Consider the following 25,556-nt stretch of genomic DNA (forward strand, 5'->3'; position numbering starts at 1 on the left):
CATGTAGAAATTTTTGAAATGGTGTATCTTTGGCTATGCGTATTTTCACCAAAAAAAAAGGTTGAGAAGTTAGAGGGTTGATACGTTGTGGAGTTGTTAACCAATGTCATAAAACAACTTGTGTACTACTGTTTCATGAGAAACTATTTGTTCTGTAAGCCTTCACCTGAAGTACAATTAAAAAAAAAAAGAGAGAGAGATTATTATTTTTACCTCTGTCTGTATCGGTGTGCTGGGTGCTGCATTTGCTAGCTGAGGCAAGTGATAAATATTTAAGATACACATGACCCAGACATCATGTTCTTTTCTTGCAGAGAGGAGGGTATACTCTGTTTCTGTGGCGGTGTTGTTGTTAGGTGCCATCAAATTGATTCCAACTCGTAGAGACCCCGTGTGACTGAGTCGAGTTGCCAGTAGGGTTTTCTAGGCTGTAATCTTTATGGGAGCAGATTACCAGGTTGTTCTTCCGTGGAGCCTCTGGGTGAGTTCAAACCACCGACCTTTTGGTTAGCAGCCAAGAGCTTAACCATTGCACCACCAGGGCTCCTTGTGGAGGTAGAGATAGTTAAATCCAGGAGTATAGGACACAGTCAAGCTTACAGTGAAACTCAGCACATGTCTTTTGGCTGTAGAATTTTTTACCCATAAATAAATACTACACTTAGGTGCTGGCCCCAATATTAAGAATAAAAAGTTTACTTAAACCAAAAATACCCCATGAAGTCTTCTTTGAACCAAACAATGTTATTGTTAGTTTCCGTCGAACACCTAACTCGTAGAAACCCAAGGTGACAGAGTAGAACCGCCCCATAGGGCTTCCTAGGATGTCATCTTTATGGAAGCAGATAGCCAGGTCTTTCTTCTGCAAAACCAAACAATAGTTTACCTTAATTAATTAGTAACGAATGTCTACCTTGAGCATTGTGCTCTTTTAAAGAACTGTCTATAAGGGATCAAATTGACAACAGCACCTCACAAGATTAGACAGGAAGCTTAGGGAGCAGTGACTTTACGTTAATAGTGGAGGAACAATTCAGAAAAGGAGGGTGAGAAGCGTTGTACAACTTGAAGAACGTAGTCAATGTTAGCGAATTGTACATGTAGAAATTGTTGAAGTGGTGTATGTTCTGCTGTGTATATTTTCAACAACAACAAATAAAAATAAATTTTTTTTAAAAAAGAATAAAAGGTTTATAGGTGTAACAATTTTTAAAAATCCTCACACCAGTAGAGAATATTCCTGGACATTCCGAGTTAACAAAAGCAACAGGTCTGCACGTTTGAGTGGAGTCTGTTTTTGCCTCATTCCGTGAAGCAGAAAGCATACAAACTACATCTTCTAACCACAGCGTAAAATTACAGAAACTAATAGTCAGGTTTAAACAAAAGCAAAAAATAAATGCCAATGGTTTGGAAACATTTAAGCCATCTGCTACATAACTGTTGGGTCAAAAAGGAAATCAAAACCTCTTACAGACTATTTAGAAAATAATGGGGTATAACTAAAGTTGAATTTAGATGTGAATTCAAAGCTTTGCATATTCTTATTAAGGAAAGTAAGAAATAAGAAGTTCACTAACTATATTTTTAAACTAAAACAAGACAGCAGAAATAGATGCAAACATATCAATACTCACAAATAATGTGAGTGGATTAAACTCCCCTATTAAAAAAAATAGACTTTTTCTTGCTTCTTTTCTTGAGTAGTGTCTTGGTCATCTAGTGCTGCTATAACAGAAATACCACAAGTGGATGGCTTTAACCAAGAGAAATTTATTCTCTCACAGTTTAGGAGGCTAGAGGTCCAAATTCAGAGTGTAGCGGAAGGCTTTCTCTCTGTCTTAGGCTGAGTTGTCTAGAGAAGCTATGCCCTACATCCTGGCCTTCCAAAGTATTTGGTGCTACTAATTCCTGAATTCCAGAGTCTAAGGCATGACTCAGTTTGCATCTTGGTGGCGTTCCACCATTGCTATCCCTTCCAGATTTTTAGCTTCACGTTTTCTCGGATCGGCGAAGTCAGTTTCTCATTCATTTACTTTCCAGCGTCCAAACTTTTGTTGAGGTCTCTCATCTGCTCTCTTCTCTTTCCTTATCTTTGTTTATAGCCTTTTATTTGCTTACTGTCACTTACAGGGATTCAGGAAGGAGAAAAGATAAATCAGCCACATTTAACTAATAAGTTTTTAAATGTGTATTTTTATTATTAATTTTTAGTTTTATTACACCATACTCAGATGTGGTAGTGATATTCTTCTTTGGGGATCTTATTGAGGTTTCCTTTGTGGCATCGTATATGAGCAGTTTTTGTAAATGTCTGTGACCCCTTGAAAAGAAAATATATTCCCTGTTTCCAGGATATACTTCTAATGTACATGTGTTAGATCTACCTGGTTGATTATGACATTCAGTATCTCCATGACCTTATTTTTATTCTACTTTTCTGTTACGTGTTGACAGACCTCTCCTCCTTAGTTCCAGTGTCCCTGCCTTATGCTAAGTCGTCAACGCATCTCACCTGGATTATAGCATATTATCCGAACTGGCTCCTAGCCCGCCCTCACCCCATATCAATACAGTCTTCACGCAGATGCTAGAGTACACTTTCTAAAACTACACTTTCCAGTATGGTAGCTAATTTTACTTTAAATAAAATGAACGATTCAGTCCCATAGTTCCAACAGTCACATTTCAAGTGTGTAGTAGCTGTATGCGGCTGGCTCATGGCTACAGTATTGGACAGTTCACTACAGACATTCCCATCATTGCAGAAAGTTCTTTTGGATGGTGCTGCTCTAAATGAAAGTCTAATCATGTCATCTCCTTTCAAAAAACTTCCCAGTAGCTCCCCATGGTTTAAAACACATTCCTTATTTTAGCACTCAACGCACTTCACAATATGGCACCTGCCTCATTTTCTAGCCCCGTCTCCCGCCTCTTTCTAAACCTCTCCATCTACACGGAATTCCTTACTTGTCTTTGACCACACAGTGCTGCTTCTTGCCTTCACGCCCTACCACTAGCCATTCCCTCAGCTGAGTATTGCTTCTTCCCATGCCTTGTGCCTCTCTTTCTCATTCTTCACAACCTGGTTGCCACAGTTCTTCTCACATCTTGGTCTGACGTAGGTGCCACTCCTGGCTCCCACGGCCCTCTACGCCAACTCTGTCGTAACACATTACACCGTGAACAAGACTTGTAATGCATTTATCTGTCTTCTCCACAGACTACAGATCCCTTGAGAAAGAAGGTCCTTTCTTTTGTGACTTAGACTCCGACCAGTGAGCATAGTGACTGGACATGAAGGGACTCAAAAAATACTCCTTAAATGAAAAAACAGGTAACATGAATAAAGATATAGGAGCAAAAATGACAATAGCACAGTCAAGGGAAAGTAAGGAGACTGGCCTAATAATGGGGCCTGGGAGGGTGGGTACAGTACACCTTTCGCAGGCACCAGTCTACACTGATGATCGAACTAGCAGATAAATTCAGAGATTGAAGGCATGCACAGTTGCAAAAAGCAAGTTTAGTTTCATTGGGAGCTGCTGAACTTAGATTAACCTCTTTAATCCCTGAAAAGCAGCACAAATGCAGTCTGCACACTTTTGTGTGCTCCTCAGCTGACTAGGGGTGGGAAGTGGCAAATACCAGCCTTTGGAGCATTAAAAAGGAAGCTATTAAAGCTGCATTTTTTTTTTTTTTTTAAAGAGAGAGAGAATACAAAGAAGAATTACAAGAAACACCCTAAATTACAAGTGTGGGTTACAATAATTGCTAAATTATAGAGCTCCAACTTTATTAGACACACACCCCCTTAGCTTCTATACTGTTCAAGCTGACAAGAGCCAGAAAGCTCTGTGGGAATTCTGGCAGGAAACTGAGTGGGGCTAATGGAGGCCCCCATCATGGGCGAGGCGAGAACATAGAGATGTGGGCCAGAACCAGTGAGATTTCTGTTTTCTAAGGCTGAATTACCCTGAGGGACAATGCAGCTTGTGCTGGGGTTTGGAGGTGGGGAAGGAATGTTGGCATTTTTCAGAATAGGTGGATGCAGCAGTGGCCTATGATATAGTCAACTGATCTGGAGTCCTGAGAATTTTTCCAAAGTCTTTCAAGTGATTGGGTTCAGGCAGAGAATGCCCTTCATCAGGATCATATCCATTGTTATTTTCTCCATTCCCAGTTGTAACATCTAAAGCTTCAAGGAGAAATTATCTCATCCTCTGAGAGTTACTGCCCACCCCTGCACATGGATGACCTCCTGTTCATTAGCACACACCTTCCATACACCATGCTGTCATCCTCAGTGCCCCATGACACACTGTCTACATACAGGTATGTACCACCTACCTTTTTCACATAGATTCACATTAAGTTATTCATATTGTCTTCTTCTTTCCCAAGCACTACTTAAGGGAAAGTTCTGACCCTAACTTCAAAACATTTGAAGCAAGTGGTTAAACTAAAACTCAACTGCATATGAGATTGACTCAGCCACTCACACTAATGGTGGCAGAGAAAGAGACATCTTTTTCTGGGAGAAGTGTATTTACTTCATGCACTACTGTTTTTTTACCCACAAAGTTTGAGGTACAGTAAAAAACTATAAGACATGCAAAGAAATAGGAAAATGTGACCCATAACCAGGAGAAAAATAGTCGATAGGAGTAGACTCACAGATGGCCAAGATTTGGGGACTATTTAGGCAAGGACTTTAAATTAACTATGATAAAGATGTTAAAAGATCTAGTGGAAAAGGTAGATAACATGTGTGAATAGGTGGGGAATTATAGCAGAGAAATGGAAACCATAAAAAGAACCAAATGTCAATTCTAGAGATGAAAACTTCAATATCAGAAATGAATTGTTAGTTTGGTGGGCTTAAAAACAGATTAGATACAGCAGAAGAAAGGATCAATAAGACGAAAAGGATCTTGAAGACTTGTCCATAAAACTATCCAAACTAAAGCCCAAATAGTAAAAGAATTTAACAAAAGAAGAAGAACAGCATGTTTAAGAACTGTGGAACAATATGAAATGGTCTAACATACACACAATTGGAGTCCCAGAAAGAGAGAATGGGACACAAGAAATAGTTGAAGAGATAATTGCTGAGAGATTGCCAAAACCAATGAAAGACATCAATCCACAGATCCAAGAAGCTCAGCAAAAGCATACTTCCTCCTCCATCAGAGCTAATGCATGGCCATGCTGTAATAGGCAAGCCAAGCCTCAAAAAACCTACTACTTGCTCTACCCCAGGATGAAGGATGAAACCCTAGATGGTATATAGAGGATACATTGCTATGCTAGTCCCACATGATTTAGACTCAGGGCATTGACCAGGAGAGAATCCCAGGTCTCATGAAGCCACACCATAGCCTGGACAAAGACTTGGAAATAGATACTTGACCAATAAGTTACTAAATGTAACCAATTAGATGCCCTTTATCATGCCACACTGGGCAAGGAGTCAGTTGGGAGAGAATTCAGTTAGGAGAAGGGGCAGAAGCTGAACTTCCAAACACACACACACACACACACACACACACACAAGCATGCACGTACCCAGAGAACAGGGGCCTAATTAAAACAAAGATAAGATTTGAAGCTAGTAGTGTACATAGAGCACGAGGTGGAGAAAATATACAGCATAGAAGATGGGCATTTATTTGGTGGCAGGGGAGGTGTATCAGTCTGAGCCAGAGAAATTGACTCACCATGGTGGCCAAGGATGGACTGAAAAAGCAGCATGATGAATCAGGCTCTGGGGCCATCTTGATTCTTGCTCTGTGAAGCTTACCTGTACAACTGGACCTGGGAATTCTGTTGTCTCCATCCCCAGCTGTGCTCTCACAATAAATCCCCACTATCTGCTCTAGCCTGGGTGAGGTTCTGTTCCTTACCTCCAAGAAGGCTGGCGTCCATGCACATTAGCACATGCGCATGTGCGCACACACACATACATACACATACACACCACAACTCATAAGTGTAATATTTTCTCCCCGTACTTCTCATAGCTGATAACACATCACCTGCAGTCTCTTTAGGGAATAATTTTCCAACCACAACTATTCACTATGAAGCTATTCAGGGTCTACCCCAGTGTGATCATTAAGGTTGTGTGTCAACATGGCTGGGCCATGATTCTCAGTGGCTTGGCAGTTACGAAGAAGTTTGGCAGTTGTATAATGATGTGGTCACCTCCTTGATGAGATTTGATACAATGTGATCACCTCCATGATGGGATCTGCTGTGAGCAGCCAGTCGGTTGAAAGGGATTTTCCTTGGGGGTATGGTCTGCATCCAATATATGTAGACTTTCTGACAAAGCTTGCTGGCTTTTGCTCGCTCTGGATCCTGCAGCAGGCTCCTGTCCATCTGACCTCTGGTTCTTGGGACTTGAGTTAGCAGTTTACTTGGCATCTGACCTTCCAGTCTTGGATTTGCCAACACCTGCAGCTACGTGAGTCAGGAGAAGCCTCCAACCTGACCCACAGACTTGGGACGTCCCATCCTCTATAACCGCGTGACCCATTTCCTTGAGGTAAATCTCTCTCTGTATATATTTATACACTTTACTGGCATTCCTTCTCTAGAGCACCCAGCCTAAGACACTCAGTGACACAAGTTCCCAACTCCCAACAGTTGTTCTCAATCTGTCACACTCCTTGTTGCTGACAGGTTACACTCACCCCTGTCTATAGACCAAAGTCAGGTACACACAAGTCCATCTGAAGGTTCATATCAAAGAACGGAAACCCCCAAATGGAAGAACACCATCCTCCTATTCCACCCTCCTCTGTGTCCTCCTTTAGGGGCAAATAAAAACCACTTCATGATCCAAAAGAAATCCCTAGAACCTAAAACCAGCCCAGAAGGCAAGAAAAACAAGAGTATGGAGAGCAGAAGCTCACTTCTAAAAGAAAATGTTGAATTTTGAAAAGAGCTGACACTTTCCAGATTATAGAGCTCTCAAAAGCCAGGAGATATTTACCAAAATAAGGAAGAGAATGCCTACCCATAGACGTGAGAAAGGACACATCCCCAGAGCAGAAGCAAGCTCCTTACCTGAAACAGGTGAGCTCGCTGCTGTGTGTGTGTCCCAGGTGTTTCTGACAAGTATCTGAAAATGTGGTGCGGCAAATTTCCGGAACAGATTTCTCTTCGGGTTGGTCTGATTTCAGTTATTTTCCAGAATACCTGGCTTCCCAGCTTCACAGGTTCCCCGTCGCTGGGAAGGTGTAGGTGGTAGGTGTAGGAGGTGGTGGCTCAGGGAGCAGAAAAATTTGTGCCTGAAACGTCAGAATTTCTCTGTTGGGTGGTGGTGCCATGGGGCTGGGTGGTTAAGACCAGGATTATGGAGTCAGATTATGGGCTTTCAAACCCCAGATGCATAAAGTAACCTCTCTAAGACTCAGTTTCCTCATCTGGAAAGCAGGGGTGGTAATAACATAAAAGGAGCTTAGTGCAAAGGCTACAATTTCTTTATTTACGGACAAGAGGAGAGCCCAGGACCACACAGCTGCTGGGGTTGCCCGTCTCACCTCTCCCTGGCTTAAACCGCCCTTCTCTGTGTCCCAGCCCCTCCCTGGCAGCCCCCTCCCCCTGCATAAACCACGCTTCTACTCCCCCTGTTCCCTCAATCTGGAAGCTGCTCTATCGGCACCGCTCCTGGCAACTTCTAGCTCGCCTTTAGGACTCAGCCCAGGGGTCACTTGTTCAAGAAGCCTTCCTTAACCCTCGGCCCCTGCCCTGACAGCGAGGGTCGGTGCCCTCCTCTGGGGTCGTCCCCTGCTTCCTACACACGCCTCTGTCATCACACTTGTCTCGTGCTGGGATGCTCCGGGTGTGTCTGTCTTCCCTGCTCAACCGGCGTCCCACTCCCAGGTCAGGGCCTTGCCTTGTTCCTCACTTGTCTCGTCCCCCTGGGGCCCAGCATGGCGCTGCTCCGTGAGTTGGGGCCCCACGCCTATTCTGAATAAATGGGTGAGTTCTTCTCCTGCTCCCACAGTTGCCTAGGGGAGGAGTCACTACAGACGGCCAGCCCTGAGCTCCTCTGAGTCAGGGGCCACAGGAGGCATCAGGGAATATGGGCAATCTCCCTGCCCCCCGCCCTTCTGCAGCAGATCCCTGGAGCCCACACATCCTCTGCCAAGAGATTCTGGATGCAGCCTGAGTGGGGCTGAGCCCAGGACATTCTAAGGAAGGAATCCTCCCGGCCAGACACTGGGGAGAGGCTGAGACAGAAGCCCCTTGGTGATGCATCCCCCAAGCCTGCATTGTGGGGCCATGGATGGGACCCAAAGACAGGAACGAACCCTGATTCTGAGCAGTACCCACCTTGCCTGGGTTCCCCAGGTACCCAGACCTGCTGGGGATCAGACTGTTGTGATCTATAGGGTATTATTCATTGACTGGTTTTTGGAAGTAGATTGCCAGGACTTTCTTCCTACTCCATACCCTTGGAGTCTCTCTCTCACAGGCCCTCCACGTGGCCACTTCCTTCCAGGGACCCATGTTTCTTTCTCCGATGGACGCTGATGAAGTTATTAATCAGGGAGACGGAAGAGGCTGTGGCAGCTCTTTGCGTGCCAGCATGGGCCAATGAGCTGGAACCTCATGCCCCTGGTACCCAAACGGGAGGAGGAGGAGAAGGAGAGAGAGGAAGAGGAGGAGGAGGAAGGGGTGGCGAGTTTTGTGGGTAACAGGCAGCTCCCTGGCAGTGACAACTCTCCAAGTAATTAGTTTTTAAATAGGGCAGATGGTTCAAGTACCACTGACTCTGGGCAGCTTCCGTTAGTTATACTCCCTTTTTATTCTGATTCTTTATAGCCGTCCTCTCTGACAGGAAAGAGAGATGTTTCTCGCTGGGCCTTCAGTGGCCAGAGCAGCTGGGCAGGCCGGAGGCACATGGCAGTGAGGCCTCTCTGCACCCGGGGCCCCTGACATCTCCTGGAGCCCCCTCCTTGCTGTTATCGTTGTTAGCTGCCCTGGAGTGGCTCCCAGCTCATGGTGACCCCATGCACAATGGAAAGAAATTCTGCCTGGTCCCGCACCAACCCCGTGATCGGTTGGGGATCAGACCATTATGATCCATTGACTGATTTTTGAAAGTAGATTGCCAGGTCTTTCTTCCTAGTCTTTGTCTGGAAGCTCTGCTAAAACCTGTTCAGCATCATAGTAACATGCCAGCCTCCACCGACAGGTGGGTGGTGGCTGAGCGTGAGGAGCATTGGGTGGGAATGGAACCCCAGTCTCCCCATGGAAGGTGAGATCCTACCACCGAACCACCACTGCCCCACCCCCTCCCTGCCGCACCGGGTGGACACCTGCTGAGCCCCTGTGGGGGCGTGAGGCAGGGGGTGCGGGTATTGTGGACATACACCACCCCAGGCTCCATGCTTGCCCGGCCCACCCATCTGGGTGGTAGGGATGTCAGTGGGTGACGGATGCAGGAGCTGGCATAGGTGGGTGCTTGCTGGACGGCAGCTCTTGGCTTAGGATGGAATCGGTCCTCCCCTCGGGCCTGGCCTGTGCTCACTGCTCCTGCGCCGCCCTGCACCCCGCGCTCTGGGCTCTTGGCTCCTGGTGGTCCCTCCAGCCGCGGGTGCTCCCTTCCGGCCCGAGGCCTTCACACCAAGGAGGCCCCTCCTGGAGCTCACCTCCCCCAGAATGGGTTGGGTTCTCCAGTATACAACCGATAGCACCCTGACTTCCCCGTCTGACGCTTACCATGAGGCAAGACGCATACTCCATCGCCCACCCCATTCCCTCCTGTCTCCCGGCAACATCAAGTGATGAGTAAGCTGCGGCCCCCACCCCCTTTGTCAGACGAGACCACTGAGGCTCCAGCAGCTGCCCCAGGCCCAGGACACCAGCAGACAGAGGACCGGAGCCCAGTCCTGCAGCTCCGGATCGAGCTCTCCCTACTCCACGGCGCGTGGCAGCAGGGAGTGACCCAGCCCCTCCCAGCCCCTCTCTCCCCGCCCCACCCCTTCTTTGGCCTGTGTACGTGATCTACCTGGGCGACCTCCTGGGGTCTGCACTGTGGACCCAAATTCAAACAACCCCAGGCTGCGCATTATTCAAACGAGCACTTGAATACTAGATTGAACATAAGATTATTTTATGCCACGACCCTGCCGAACTGCACGGGACCTCCATGTGGGGAAGACACTGTGGGTCTCTCTGCAAGGCCTCAAAAAAGGGGTATCATGGAGCCCCGGTGGTGCAGTGGTTAAGAGTTCAGCTGCTGACCAATAGGTTGGCAGTTCAAGTCCACCAGCCGCTCCTTGGAAACCCTACAGCGCAATTCTATTCTGTCCTACAGGGTCACTATGAGTCGGAATCAACTCCACGGGGACGGGTTTGGTTTGCCCATCCACAAGCCCAAAGCCAGGGACCAGAGAGGAGGGAGAGGGAGAGAGGGAGGAGGGGAAACCAGCCCAGGAGGCAGACTCAATGGTGGGAACCTCTCTGTCTCTCCGTCTGTAAGACATTCTCCCACCTGGGACTTCTTAGCAATTTCTAGTCGCCTCCCGCTGCTTCTAAGTGCGTTCGCCCAGCAGAGGCACCTCTCTCACCTTCCAGGAGGGACAGGGACGGCCCAGCCGGTCACCACGCGGGTACCCACGAGGCCTCTGGTGGCAGCTGTGTTAACCAGAGCAAAAACTTAGACGTCATCGTTTTAGTAAATGAGATACGTTTGCAGGTTGGCATGCTGTACGGCGATTCAAACCGTGTTTTCCCACAAGGCCTTAAGGACGTGGAAAAGCTCTCCTTGACAGTAAGTGAAAATGCAAGTCCCCGTCATGATGTGCACAGTAGGAGTGTCGCTGTGAAAAAAACATACACAATAGCAAAAGCTGGCACACGCAGTCACAGATTTTCTGAACTCTGACACATTTGCAGATTGGTGTCGTCTCTGCGTCGTTGTTGCTGTCCGTATTTCTCCATCGGTTTGCAATCAGCCAATGTCGCCGGCGTTACCAAGAAACAGCCAGATCAGTTTATTTTGGGAGAACGGTGAAGGCCCACGGGAACCAGGAGCAGGGCGGGTGTCTCCAGTCTGGAATCCACACAAGGCAACAGCGCCCAGTGCTCTCCCAGGGGGATCTGCAGTTTTGGGCTCTTCACAAGCGGTATTTTAATCCCACTGACCCAGGTGCTCCAGTGAGGTCGGCACCTCCACAGCTGGTTCTGCTCCTCCAGGCGCCCCCCTCCCTCAGCCACACATCTGGAAGTGGGTCCTGCTCCAGCGCAGAAAACGCACTCAGCCCCTGCCCAGCAATTCCCACCGCCCAGGGGACCCAGCTGGGCCCACCGCCCTGGAAGCCTCTCCCTCCCTCCTTCCAGAGGGGTGCAGTATGGGGGGCAGGGAAGGGAGGGGTCTGCTTGGCTGAGCCCTGAGTCGGTACCCCGCCTGGACAAGGCAGCCTTACCTCAGCTCCCTCCTGGAGCAGGGACTGGACATCTGCTGGGGGTGACTGTGAAACATTCTAGAGCCCCAGGTGCTATGGGGGGCAGGGCTGAGGCTCCAGGGCAGGGTGGCTGGTCCCTGAAACCTCACCTGTCCTCACAGGTGCAAACACTGGGGTCTGGTTCAGAACTCTGAACATCTCCAAGCCCTACGCCTTCCTCACCGCCCAGCCTCCTGGGCAGCCCCCACCCCCCCAAAACCAAATCAAATGGGATGCAAAGCAAGGCATAAGGGCCACTTCACCCCGCTATGAAAATGATCAGCACCCCGCACAGACGGGAGACTGGGGGCCGACGCCCCCTGGTTGGAGCCAGGTGGGGGCTTCCAGGGGCTTTCACTTTCTGTGTTTTTTTTTTCTGGAATATTCCACATTCTCTGCATTGTGCATGCTACTTTTATAGCCAGAAAGTACTGTTTAAAAATGAGAGGGGAAAATCCAGAAAGATTCAAAAGGAGCCCTCAGAATGGCTTTAGGCGGCTCACCTGCTCACTGAGCTTCCTCCTGGAATCCCGCGGATCCCACCACCGTGGACCCTCACCCCTGCCCAGAGCCTCGGGTGGGTAAGAATGCTCACTAGGTTGGGTCTGGGAAGGCCCGGAGGCTGCCCTTTTATTTTCTGTTACACTTCTGGCTTCACGCCCCGTGGTGCAGAGCAGGGAAGGAGGCAGGGGCTGGAAGACACCCTTCTCTGCAGCCCCAGGGGACTTCCATCTTCCCCAGCAGGTGCCCCAGGGCCAGCCCCACGCAAAGGCCTTCTGGCTCTTCCTAGGCCCCTCCGGAGCTTGGTGACTGGGTGACCTCCTTGAGGAGCCCCTTGGGCTGGACGGGCCTGGGGCCAGTGCTCCGAGCAGGGAGAAGGCTCGAGATGGTGGGGGGCCCTACAAGGTGCCCGGCTCGTCCTGTCAGCTAGGACCTTCCTGGCTGTAGCACCAACCCCCTCACATCCGGGGGACCCCTCATTCAGGGCAACCCCAGCTAGTCACCCGGTTCTACAGCAGGGGACTTGCTGGGCTGGGAGGGAGGTGGCCCCAGCGTTGCGCTTTCTCGCAGCCGCCCTTGGGTGGGAGGTGCTGGTGGGCTGGGCAGGTAATGACAGCCCAGGGGGCTGCTGGGCGTGGGGGGCAGTTGCAAGTAAGCGAGGCCCTATGTGGAGGGCAGGCAAAAACCTGGGGTCTGAGAGGAGAAAAGACCGGGACTCTCAGCTGCCGAGTTTAAGTCTAAGGTTACTTGTTAAGGCAGTCCCAGGAGTCTAATAGAATGGGGGACACAGCAAACGACTTCCGGACCAGAATCCCCTGCACCCCACTTCCCAGAGTGGGGTGCAAAGAAAATCAAGCTCAGAGAGCGAAACCTCTGGAATTCTAGTTCGTCAAGGGCCAGATTCTCTCGGAATTAATTAAGTTGATATGAAAGTGCTGTCAGGTGCTGACAATTTCAGAGTTCAGCCTTTAACCAGCTGCTGTCCTGTTGAACCTCATAGACTTAAAAGACAAAACGTACTTGCACGGCTACACTCACTCGAAGCAGCTCACAGCGCCTCCTAGTGGAAAATCTTCATAACACCGCTTTAATGAATACATTGTGAAAGTTTTGCTCTTGGTTTTCCAATCATCTCCCTAAACGAGTGCGTCCCGTTTCCGAAACCTCAAGTAGATTAAACAGTTCCCCAGTGATCACACCTATGTCAGCTTTAAACAAATTAAAAACCAAACCTGTTGCCGTGGAATTGATTCCGACTCATGGCGACCCCATGTGTTATGGAGCAGAACTGGGCTCCACGGGGTTTTTCTTGGGTGTGATCTTTATGGAAGCAGATGGCCAGCCCTTTCTTCTGTGGCACCGCTGGGTGGGTTTGAACTGCCAATCTTCAGGTTAGCAGTTGAGTGCAAACCGTCACCCCTCCCAGGGGACTCTTCAGTCATCTTTATGCTCAGCAAATCCTGTCTAGGACCTGCTCTGGAATCACAAATTCCCAAGAAGGTTTCTTTTTTTTTTTTGCATTCTTCGGGCTTGAATTGAGTATCAAACCTGGCCTGACCTTTCCTTGTCCGAGCCTCTTGTCCACTCAGTTGACCAAGCCCATCCCGAGACCAAAAGGAGAACTGCCTGTCTGTGCTCAGAACAGAGAAGGAATTCCCACTCCGGAGCCTTCTGGGTTTGCATTTGAAACATTTATTTCAGGAAATACATTTTCAACACTTTGTTATTTATACAAAAAGAGACTAATTTCTCAGGAGGCACAGAGCAAAAGGCCATTGTGGAATAGATCGCAATGAAACGAACATTCTTTCAAAGTCTGATTACAAGAAGACAAGCTGAGCCATCCCTTTGCTGGGCTGGGGTGCCACGCCACCCAACACCCCAGCACTGAGCCAGGCTCACGTTCCCCCAACAGGGAAGGCTGCCCCAAGCCCTGGGCCCTGGAGACGGGCATTTCCTTCAAAGTTGTGGTGGTTTTGGCAAAAACATGGCAAGTCAGCAAGTAAACTCCCTAAAGCGTTTGGTGGGGGGGTCCTGCCGCTCTAGGTGGGAGTGAAACATCGAATGTGGGTGACTTCTGCGCACATGCACGCGCGCACACACCTGTACCCCCCAGGCCTGTCTGCACCCCGTTTCTTCACCGGCTGGGAGCAGCAAGCGCGGGGCCTGTAGACACAACCCACACCCACGTGTGTCTGCTCTCATCAGCCCAGGCCAGGAACAGGAGATGGGAGGGAAGTGACTTTGGCTTACTGTGTACAGCTCGGGCGGTCCCTCTGGTCCCCTAGCAAGGACAGAGGGGGAGGGAGCTGTGCCTCCCCAGGTCTGGCTCTGAAGCCTTGCGCACAGACTCCCAGCCTCCCTTGTCTTGCCCTCGTGTGGCTCTGAGGTGTAGGATGCCCAGGCACATTTGAGGCAACAAAAGATCTTCCAGGTTCGCCTGGCCTCTGGCCTCTTTCCTCCCCGGCTCTCAGCTCTCTCGGCGTCAGCAAAGCTGGGGCAGGAGGGGCCAGTGTGTATCCTGGCATTCATTTAACCAAAGCATCTTGGGTCAAAAACCAAACCAGTTGCCGTCAAGCCAACTCTGATTCATGGCTACCCGCTGTGTGTCAGACTAGGGCTGTGCTCCATAGGGTTTTCAGTGGTTGAGTTTTGGAAGTAGATTGCCAGGCCTTTCTTCCAAGGCACTTCTGGGTGGACTTGAAACTCTAACCTTTCAGTTAGCAGCGGTGTGCTTAATCGTTTGCGCCACCCAGGGACTCCATCTTGGGTCAATCCAGAAACTAAACAGACACACACACACACACACACACACACACACACACACACACACACACACACACACACACTTCTGCACTTATGAGAGGCAGGTCCAGGAAACATGCATCTCAGCCCACTTTGCCCACCCCGGCCTCCGCCGCACCACCCTCCTTCCAGCACCTGTCATGTTGCTCCCTCAGCTCCTCCACCACAGTCACTTGCTGGACCTTCCAATAGACTGGAGGGGACTGGGGTGGGGGAAGGGAGCATTTTCCTTCCTTTCAATCTTTAATCAAACCCCAGCAGCTCAGCCGCACCCAAGGTGAAAGGCGGTGGGGTGGGGGGGTGGACAACAGGGAGGTGAAGACACACCTCCCTCTCTCCAGCTGGTCCCAAGTCCTGCCCGAGGGGACCAGGGACAGTCGGCTGAGGTGCCCGCTGCTTCGTGGAGATGGGAGTTAAAGGCACTTTCTGCCCTAGGACAGGCTTGTGGGTGGCAGCCGGGTCGGCACAAACGGGCCTGCTGTGTCTAAGCAATTGGCAACTTTCCTCTCATGGAATTAACTACCCCCCTAGGAGCAGGGTGGGGGTGGAGTCTCTGAGTGACATGGTCCGAGTCTCACCCAGGCCAAGAAGAGAGGTGGGGGCAGGGAGGGGCTCAGCTCCACCTGGCTGGCTCCATCCTTCCTGGGTACACCCCTCAACATGCTCAGGGGCTGGGACCTCGGGGGTGGGGGTGAGAGGAGCGGATGGCCCAAAGCAGGAAGCCGGGGGCACCCCCATGCATGAAGGGGGCCCCCAGCCAGGCTGCCCGGCAGAGAGGTCCATCTGGTCAGCACAGGTAGGAAGCTGGCTCTTCTGGCCCCTCAGAGCTGGGCCTGGGGTCAGCGGGTCCTCCCCGCCTTCCTTCTGCCTACCGTCCACCCTGTCAGAGAGGCCAGAGACCCGGTCCCCCAGCCGAGGCCCCACCCACCGCAGCCCCTGTCCGTGGGCTAAGAATTAACACACGCAAGATGAGACATGTAATCTTGTTACCCGGCAGCATGTATGGGGCGGAGGACGATGACACATGGAGAAAATTATATAAAATAAAACAGGGCAAGTGGGTGGGCCTGGGGGGACGGAAAAGACTCGGGGGGCAGGGTCCGGGGGCAGGGCAGGTGTCTACATCTCCTGGGCTTCTGGCTCCTTCTCCTCGACGCCGTTGGACACGATGCTGTTGCCCTCGTTGAGGCGTTTCACCCGGTAGGCTTCGAAGTGGATGCTGCTGGTGATGTCTTTGATATTCTGCATGTGCGTCCTGGGGGAGAGGGCACTCAGTGGGCTGGGCTGTCGGCAGCGTGGCCAGGGGCCTCTCTCCACCCCAGCGCTCCCAGCACAAGATTCTTGAGGCCACTGTAATAGATCAGGCCTGGGCACAGGGGGGCCATCCCCCTGGTGACCCCAGGTTCTCCCAGGACACAGGATTCTACTGCAGGTGCCTTTTCTCTGCGTCAGGCCCATGGCTAGTCCAGGGCCTGTCTGGGGGCAGAGCTGGGTAAGCGCTCTGCTGCTGTCGAACAGCCTGGGCCGGAGGGCCAGAGTGCCTGACAGTGGTCAGGGACAGTCTGGAAGGGCCAGGCTGGCGCCCGGGTGCCGGCAGGTAAGTGCCTTGGGCAGGCGGGCGGCCTGGGGCGGGTGCTGGGGGCCCCGCTGACCAAGGGCTCAGGTTTCTCTGAGGCTCGAAGATGAATCTGGAAGGGTGGCTGGAAGAGTCTGAAATGGGGGTTCCTTTCGTAGCCAGAAAGCTCCAGGAGGCTCCCCGTGTGGATTCTCCTGCCCCTCCTGGCTTCATCCTGAGCTTCCACCCCTTGCGGGAGCCCCCGCTCCCTCGCCGGTTCCCTCCATCCACCTGTGCAGGCCCAGAGAGGCTGCTCCCAGGACCCCCACCTGGCTCCCTTGAGGGGCACGGCTTTACCTGCCTGGGCTCAAGGGAAGCCAAGAAGCCCCAGCCAGGCCAGAGGGCAGGGGTCTGAGCATGTTGGGATGGGGATCCCAGCCGGGGCCTGCACACGAGACTCCCTGGGGCCTCCACAGCCCCCGACGAACCCGATAGGCCACGGCAGACCAGAACCAGGTCCTCCCCTCCAGGCGACCTCATGAAGTTAAAAAGATTTTCACTTCTTCCTCCCTCAGTTCCAAGAGGGTGTTTTAGAAAACCGGGTTCTGAGGATTTCCGGGGCGGGGCAGGCAGGTGGGCGGGGCAGGCTGCTGTGGTCCAGGACCTCCCACTGCCCATACTCCCGACTTAGGTCCCCTCAGGGCCTTCGGGGGGCAAAGGCTATTCACCCCACCCACCCACCCACCAGCCCACTCACCTGATGAGGAGGTCTCGCAGGTAGGCAAATTCACAATGTGTGGTGTTCTCCACTGCGGAGGGAGATGGTGGCGTTAGCGTCCCAGCAGAGAGGACCCTCCCCGCCTCTCCCCCCACCCACAGCTCGTGCCTGAGGGCGGGGCGAGAGGAGTCACTGCCCACAGCTGTGAACTGGGCACCTCATGGGCACCAGTGCTGCTGTCATGGGTTGAATTGTGTCCCCTAAAAAATCTGTCAACCTGGCTGGGTCATGATTCCCAGTAGTGTATGACTGTCTACCATTTGATCATCTGATGTGATTTCCCTGTGTGTTGTAAACTCTATCACTATGATGTAATAAGATGGATTAGCAGCAGTTATACTGATGATGTCTACGAGATTAGACAGGGTCTTAAGCCAATCTCTTTTGAGATATAAAAGAGAGAAGTGAGCAGAGACGGGAACCTCGCACCACCAAGAAAGCAGTGCCGGGAGCAGAGCGTGTCCTTTGGACCTGAGGTTCCTGCGCTGAGATGCTCCCAGACCAAGGGAAGACTGATGACAAGGCCCTTCCTCCAGAGCCAGCAGAGAGAGAAAGCGTCCTCCTGGAGCTGGTGCCCTGAATTTGGACTTGTAGCCTACTGGAGTGTGAGAGCATAAACTTCTCTTTGTTAAAGCCATCCACTTGTGGTATCTCTGTTAGAGCAGCACTAGATGACCAAGACAGATGGGACACCCAGTGACAGTGGACTGGCTCCTGGTGTCAGGAAGGTTCTGGTCTAGCAGGAGGCAGGACAGTAACCAGTGGTGGTCAAGACAACAGTTGAAGAGCCACACTAAGGAAGGGCGGGGGTGGGGGGCACCCCTCCACTAGGGTGACCGTGGGGTGGGGGGTGGCTCTGGCAGAAAAGGATGTCCCAGCAGACACTGGGGGCAGGATGCTGGGGCGGAATAAGACAAGAACCAGAGGAAGCCGGGGCAATTAAAAATCTACAACCCGGAGACTTATCCCCATACACACGCCTCCCTGACAGTGCCCACCTGTCACCCATGAGCTCAGGACACGTGCACACACACGCACTCTCCTGCAGCAGGCTCCCTTCACAAAGCTCAAGGACTAACAAGGTTCTGTTGCTTAGGGAGACAGGTATGTTATACTACAAAGAGCCCAGAGGGATGAGAAACACAAGCTTCAGGACAGCGGCTCTTCTGGGGGTGGGGGACACAGGAGGACGTGGCAGGGAGGCGCCCACTGGTAGTGTTCGGGGGCTGAGCTGGTGATGGCTTCAGAGTGGTCACTTTATTGCTATGCTTCATAAGTGACACACACATGGCCTTGTGTGTCTCAATTACTACAGAACAGGCCATTTTTTTTGGGGGGGGGCGAGTGGCGTCACCTGGACTGTGGGGGCTGGGCACCAGTAACAGACAGGTGAAAGAAAAAGGCGGGTTGCTACCTGAGCCAGGTGCTTTCTGTGCACGATTAACTCAATCGCTGTGCTCCAACAAGGTATGTCCCACTGTTCCTCTTAGGAAGCTGGGACTTGGAGAACCTGTCCAATTCCCAGCTCATAAGGCCAGAAGCAGGGTTTGAACCCCATACACCTGTCTCCACAGTCCAGGTGGCCTCCATCATGGAGAAAGGTAGCTTTTCTCAAAGTCCAAGGGTCTGATTTTTGTTCCATAAGCTGGCGGGTGGGACAGAGGCTGGGACAGGGCTGTAAGCGCCCAAGCACTCCCAGCCACACCAAGCCGGCGATCGCTCGGGATTTTATTGATTTGCCTCTCCTCCCGAGGCAGCCCCCACTCACAGCCTACTCCCACCACTTCATTTTTATCTAACTCAGAGAGGCGGCGAGAGCTGGGGGAAAGAGCACAGCCCTGAAGTCGGCGCTTGAGTGTGTGGTCGCTGCTTCCTGCCTTGGGCAAATCATTCTGGCCTCTCTGATCCTCAGTTTCCTCAGCTGTAAAATGGGGATGACGTTACCCACCTCACAGGGGCATTAGAGGATTAAATGAGATAACTGTGTGATTTGCCCACCGCCCACCTTCCTCCTGAAGACATTTCAGGTGGTTTCCAAGGGTGTGTGAAATACCTGTAGATGGGCGGACTCAGAGAAAAGGAGAAGGAAGAGACAGAACGGGGGAAGGGGGGGCAAGAACCCAGTACAAGCCCTTACTGACATGCTTGCCAAGGGCACACAAACAAACAAACAAACAAACAAAAAACCCAACCACACCTGTTGCCATCGGGTCAATTCCCTCACACCAACCCTATAGGACAGAGCGGACCTGCCGTATAGGGTTTCCAAGGCAGGAGACTGTCACATTTTTCTCCCACACAACAGCTGGTGGGTTCGAACCACCGACCTCTTGGTTAGCAGCCGAGCACTTAACCATTGCATGACCAAGGCTCCCTTAGGGGAGCACAAAACCCAAACCAAAATCAAACCCGTTGCCATCCAGTCGATTCCAACTCATAGCGACCTTAAAGGACAGAGGAGAACTGCCTCCTAGGGTTTCCAAGGAGAAGCTGGTGGATTCGAACTGCTGAACTTTTGGTTAGCAGCTGAGCTCATAACCACTGCGCCACCAGGGCTCCTTATGGGCACACAAAGTGGCTGTCAACTTACGAGGACCCGAGAGAAAAGCAAGGCAAGCTTTCTGGGGTAGCTCAACTCTGCTTGGAGCTAAGATGAAGCCGACACGTCCCCCCAAAACAAACAAAACCAAACCCGTTGCCGTGGAGTCGATTCCAAATCGTAGCGACCCTACAGGACAGAGTAGAACTGCCCCATAGGGTGTCCAAGGCTCTAAATGTTTATGGAAGCAGATGGCCACGTTTCTCCGGTGGAGCAGCTGTGGGTTTCAACTGCCGGCCTATCAGTTAACAGCTGAGCACTTTAACCACTGTGCCACCAGGGCTCCTCAACATGCCTCCCAGGGTCCCCATAAAAGGCTGCTGGGGTGTGGGAACCACCGCCTGGCAGGTGCCCTTACAGGTTCCACGGGGCCGTATGTCATGACAACCCTTAACACTCACAAGGCAGTGAGGCTGCAGCATCTTAAGAAGAACCAGAAAACAGCTTCGTTCATTTCACAGTTTCCCTTCTTAGGCCTGCCTGCGATGTCCGGAGCTCGCCACCCGGGGGCAGCAGAGACACGTCCATCATAGGTTGTCCTCCTCTCCCAGGTCCCCGTCGGCCCGTTCTTACCAAATTTCCCTGCCCTCCAAACATACCTTTCCTAAAAAGGTTCCTAAACAGACTTCCTCGGGCAAAGGGAAGAGAGGAAATGGACAAAGAGGGATCAAAAAAAACTCCAAAAAATCCAGTTGCTGTTGAGTCAACTCCGACTCATGGCGACCTCACGTGTGTCAGAGTAGAACTGCTCCACGGGGTTTTCAAGGCTGTGACCTTTGGGAAGTCCATCTCCAGGTCTTTCTTCTGAGGCACCTCTGGGTGGACTTGAACTGTCAACCTTTCGGTTAGCGGACGACTGCATTGACCATTTGGGCCAGCGATGAGCCCAAGGTAAACCCCGATCGAGATCATCTAGATTGGACAGTGAGGCTACCAGCCCCCAAACAGACACTCTGGGGTCAAGACCCCTGGCCGAGGAGAGAGCGGACACAACCAGAGGGAGCAGCTGACGCTGGAAAACACCCAGAGCAGGCTGCACCCAGCCCGCCACACCCTGCAGCGGTGGGAGCCCAGGGAGACGTGCCTGCCCCCTTGCTGGCGTGAAAGGGCCTGAGCGAGCAGGCGGCGATTCAGGGCCCACGAGAAAGGTCAGCCTGGCTCTCCTCCCCTCCTCCCGAGAGGCTAGGGCTAGGGAAGGAATTCCTGACTCGGGAGTCTGGTGCAGGGGTGGGCACATGGATTCTAGCGCCTTCTGGTGCCTGGGTGGGCCACCTGCCTCCCTGCACCTCCTTTCTGTACTGGCTGGGGAGGGGGTGGGGGCGAGGGTACCGGTACCTCTGCTACAGGGAGCTTGGAGGATGAAATGAGATGAGGCACATAGAACGTGCTGGCACATCGTGAGGGCTCAGTACATGGCAGTTTTCGCTGCCACCAGTTTCTCCCCCAAAGCCCCCAACAACGTTGGTGACGTGTTCTCTTTTTACTAAAATCTTGACACTTCATACCCACTTGATGGATGGTGACACTGAGGCCCTAGGGGATGAAAGGGCTTGCTCGAGCTCACAGAGCTGGCGTGGGGGTGGGGAAGGATGCAGGGCTCCCACCGCCACACGTCTGCCCCAAACTCACCCTCGCCACGACTCTCTCTACTGGCCTTTCAGCCACCCGCTCTCAAGGAACAAAGCCGCCCATTCTATTTTCCCTCCTCCATGCTAACGAGAAGTAGCCCTGGTGGTGCAGTGGTTAAGCGCTTGGCCACTAACCAAAAGGTTGGAGGTGGGAACCCACCAGCCGCTCGCGGCAGAAAGATGTGGCAGTCCGCTTCTGTAAAGATTTGCAGTCTTGAAGCCCTACGGATAGCTCTATTCTGCCCTATAGGGTCGCCAGAGTCTGAATTGAGGGCAAAGAGCTTTTCGTTGTTCTTGTTCTTCATGCAAAAGAAGGGGAGGAACAGAGACAGGAAGAGGACAGACACGCCCAGCCCCATCCCATCTGGGGCGTTACTATCTGTAGAGGGTTCAGCTGTGTCCTCCAGAAAGCTATGTCTGTGTTCTTCTCCCAGTTCCTGCGCCTGGGGCCTTGTTTGGGAAGAGGGCCTTTGCAGAGCAATGAAGGGTCTGAAGAGGAGATCATCCTAGTCTCTAAATCCAATTATGCTTTTTGACTCCTAGTGACCCCATGTGACAGAGCAGAACTGCCCCATCGGGTTCTCTAGGCTGTAATCTTTATGGGAGCAGATCATTAGGTCTTTCTCCCAAGGAGCCGCTGGGTGGGTTCAAATCGTCAACCTTTCTGTTGGCAGCTGAGTGCTTAACCATTGTGCCAACAGGGCTCCTTAAGTTCACTTATACCAAAAAAAATACCAAACCCATTGCCGTCAAGTCGATTGCGACTCATAGTGACCCTACAGGACAGAGTAGAACTGCCCCATAGGGTTTCCAAGGAGTGACTGGTAGATTTGAACTGCTGACCTTTGGATTAGCAGCCGTAGCTCACCGTAGCTCTCAACTACTATGCCACTAGGCCTCCAAATCCAAGTCTAGGTGTCCTTATAAGAGGGGGAAGACACAGGGGACAGCTGTGTGAAGCTGGAGGAAGAGACTGGAGTGATGCAGCCACAGCCAAGGACTGCTGGCAGCCACCAGAAACTAGGCTAGGAGGGAGGCACGGAACAGATCCTTCCCTAGAGCCTCTCAGAGGAAGCGGCCCTGCCGACACCTTGATCTTGGACTTCTGGCCTCCAGAACTGCGAGAGAATAAGTTTTTCTTGTTTTAAGCCACCCAGGGGTGGTAATTCCTGACGGCACCCAATGAAGCTAACACACCACTCAGCCCATAAGGTGTGGGGGCCCCGGGAACTCCTGCGGGGGAAGGCTGCCAGTTCTGGAGCTGGATGGAGCTGTAAGCTCCAAGGTTACTCAGCAGGCCGGTGAGTGCAGGCCCCGTCCTGGCTCCCTCCTTCCTCAGCGTTTTCCTGTCCATGGGTGACTGGGGTGGAGGCACAGCGCCTTCAGGTGATGGCCAGGGGCCTGGCAAGCCACCTGCCTGCATTGTCTCCCCATCTGTTGAGTGGCAACAGTGGGACTACCTCCCCGGTTGCTGGGGCAGTGCAACAAGATGGGGGTGCCCCAAGACTGGACTTACAGAGGCTGGAGGAATCCCCAACACTACTGATCTGAGTTACTCTTCAAGCCTTGAATGGAAACTATCCCCGAAGTCACCTTTAAACTAAGTAACAGTTCAACGCAAAGAGTATGGAGATTGTCACCCTTGAGCACTGCGCTCTTTGACCAACACCATCTACACAAGACCAAAGGGACCAGAGCTATTGTGAAGCACAGACGAGAAGGCTGGGTGCGGGGAGCTGAAGTCAATGGGAGTGGAACACCTAGAACAGAAATATCGAGAATGTTGACACAATGTGAAGAATGTAACCAACGTCACTGATCAGTATGTCTAGAAACTGTGGAATGGGAGCATGTTTTGCCATGTATGTTTTCACCAAAAATAAAACAGAATACGATTATATAGAAAAAGAGGATGATACTCCAAGAGTGCCCAGCTGGGGCCTGGCAGTGTTCCTGGCACGTGCTCCCGGCAGCAGTGCCACCCTACATGTGTGATTCCCTGCAAGGCCCGTGAGCCAGCCCATGTGTACCTTCGATGGTGCCCCACTTGGTCTTCCTCCCCAGGATCCTCTTCCCGTTGACTTGGTACTCGTGGTCACTGCCCACCACGGCAAACGGGATCATCTCCTGGGAAGGGGCAGGGCGTGGGTCACTCACACAGAAAGGCCAGTCCACTCCCCTGGGCTCCTGGGGAGCGGCCCTAGCCCAGGGGCCCCCAAAACGACATCTGGAAGCCAGGAACCCTGGAGGGAGAGGGGTGGGTGGACACCTGGACTGTGTCCCTCCCCAGCCAGAGGGCATGCTCCTGGCCCCAGGCCATCCTCCTGCTTCCCCCAAGCAGCAGACCTGGATGGGGCAGGAGGACCCTCGCCCGTGTGCCCTCCCACAGGAATGGGGGTCCGCGAGGCGCTTGGGGAGCGGGATCCTGCCTGAGGCACTCACGCGGAACTTCTCGTTCACCAGCCGGTCCTCTGAGTCCTCGTCAAATTCCTTCTGGGGGTACACGTCAATGCCGTTGGACAGCAGGTCCGCCGTGATCTGGGGGGCGGGAAGGGGGCGATGGGGGTACCACCCTTGCAGCGAGGTCACCACCCACCAGGCATCCTCCTGCCAAGACCACTACGCCGTGTGCGGCCGTAGACCCGGGGCTGAGGTGGGCTCTGGGGCTGGTGACCCCAATAATCCCCACTTCCTGGAAGGCTGGAAGCTGGAAGCTGCCTGCCAAGGAGTCACTGCCGCTCTGGGGACCGTGGTCATCATCCCGAATGTCCCCATGAGGAGACAGCATTTGTTCCCCTTGAGTGGTACAAATGGTGAACGCACTCAGCTGCTAATGGAAAGGCTGGAGGTTCTATTCTACCCAGAGGTGCCTTAGAAGAAAGGCTTGGCAATCTACTTTTGAAAAATCAGCTACTGAAAACCCTGTGAAGCACAGTTCTACTCTGACGGCAACTGGTGCTAAAGAAGCTTCTAGAACTTTCTCGGTCCTCTTCCTCCAGCAAATGCACACTGTGAGGTGCACTGCCCTTCCCTAAGCATGCTGGGAAGACCCCCAAAACTTGGCCTGGGAACAAAGGGATGGCAGGACTGGGGAGCTTTCAGAATGAGATTCAACGGCCGCCCCCTACCCACCAAGGCAGAGGCTCCAGAGAGCCTAGGACCTGGGTTTTCAAGGGTGTCCAGGGGTTCTGACATGTACCCCTTTAGGAAGAACCAGCCCAGGGCTCAGGCCTCTGCCCAGGCACCGCCTCCCCAGCCAGCAGTAGCCTCTGGGTCATGGAAGAGAAGGAGGCAGCCACTCGTTCCCTGAGGCGGGGACAGTCCCTGTGCGCTCGCCCTTCCGTGTGATGAAAACCAGGCATTTCTAATGAAAACCGGTGAGGGACGGGCCCTTTGTCCACTCTGCTCCTGGAAGCAGGACACGCCCCAGGGAGACACGCCGTCTGCCTGGTCTGTGTCTGCTCCAAAGCCCTTGAGAGCCCCCAGCCATGTGGAGCTGCTACTGACAGTTGGGGGTAGCCAGGGAGCCCCAAGGGCTGTTTCCACGGCCATGTGGTTCCCCAGGCTGGGGTGGCCACACCAGGCTTGTCCAGGCTGCCTCAGAGGGATGGGTGCAGGGCAGAGGCTGGGGGTCTTACCCGCTGTTTGAAGTAGACCCTCTCCTCCAGGGTCAGCGTGTCGGCCTTGGCAATGACCGGGACAATATTAACCACTTTGCTCAGGCGCTTCATGAACTCAATGTCCAGCGGCCTGAGACTGGAACAGAACCACCTGCGTCAGACGCGGCTCGGAGGGAGGGTGGGAAACGGGGTCATGGCTCAGGGCTGAGGATAGAGCTGTGGGGTCCCTCGGTCGGTGCCATGGGGGCTTAAGGATGGCTCCAGTGCAGACAAGAGCAAGGCCACGGGCTGGGGTCAGCCAGGCCATTGGTGTGGAGTAGGGACACAAGCAGTGACAACTCCGTACGTCACCCACTTAACAGCTGCTGACCACAGCCTTGACTCAGCCACTCGGCCCAGGATAGGGCAGACAGACTGACAGAACAGGGTGGACAGACTGAGGGGACAGAGTGGAAAAACTGAGGGGACAGGGCGGACAGACTGAGGGGACAGGGTGGACAGACTGTGGGGACAGGGTGGGCAGATTGTGGGGACGGTGGACAGACTGAGGGGACAGGGTGGACAGATTGTGGGGACAGGGTGGACAGACTGAGGGGACAGGGTGG

At 52.5% G+C, this 25,556-nt stretch overlaps 1 protein-coding gene across 6 annotated transcripts in view; it reads right to left on the minus strand.

Annotated features, from left to right (window-relative positions):
- LOC101349944 (septin-9) overlaps positions 1–25,556 on the minus strand; it is a 598,619-nt gene that overhangs the window by 460,305 nt on the left and 112,758 nt on the right. For 4 of the 6 annotated variants that reach the window (XM_023729215.1, XM_023729217.1, XM_023729216.1 and 1 more), the window contains exons 6-10: positions 24,970–25,087; positions 23,774–23,869; positions 23,362–23,458; positions 17,084–17,135; positions 15,751–16,026 (exon numbers count right to left, since the gene is read on the minus strand). The exons of 1 other annotated variant lie outside the window; for it this stretch is intronic. In XM_023729215.1, the coding sequence (XP_023584983.1) occupies positions 15,891–16,026; positions 17,084–17,135; positions 23,362–23,458; positions 23,774–23,869; positions 24,970–25,087 (499 nt within the window). In that variant the 3' untranslated portion in view covers positions 15,751–15,890. Of the gene's footprint in view, positions 1–15,741; positions 16,027–17,083; positions 17,136–23,361; positions 23,459–23,773; positions 23,870–24,969; positions 25,088–25,556 lie in introns of those variants that run through there. One more of the 6 variants, XM_004374116.2, reaches the window with a different exon arrangement.

Source organism: Trichechus manatus, unplaced genomic scaffold, assembly GCF_000243295.1.
Source record: "Trichechus manatus latirostris isolate Lorelei unplaced genomic scaffold, TriManLat1.0 scaffold00028, whole genome shotgun sequence".
NCBI lineage: Eukaryota > Metazoa > Chordata > Mammalia > Sirenia > Trichechidae > Trichechus > Trichechus manatus.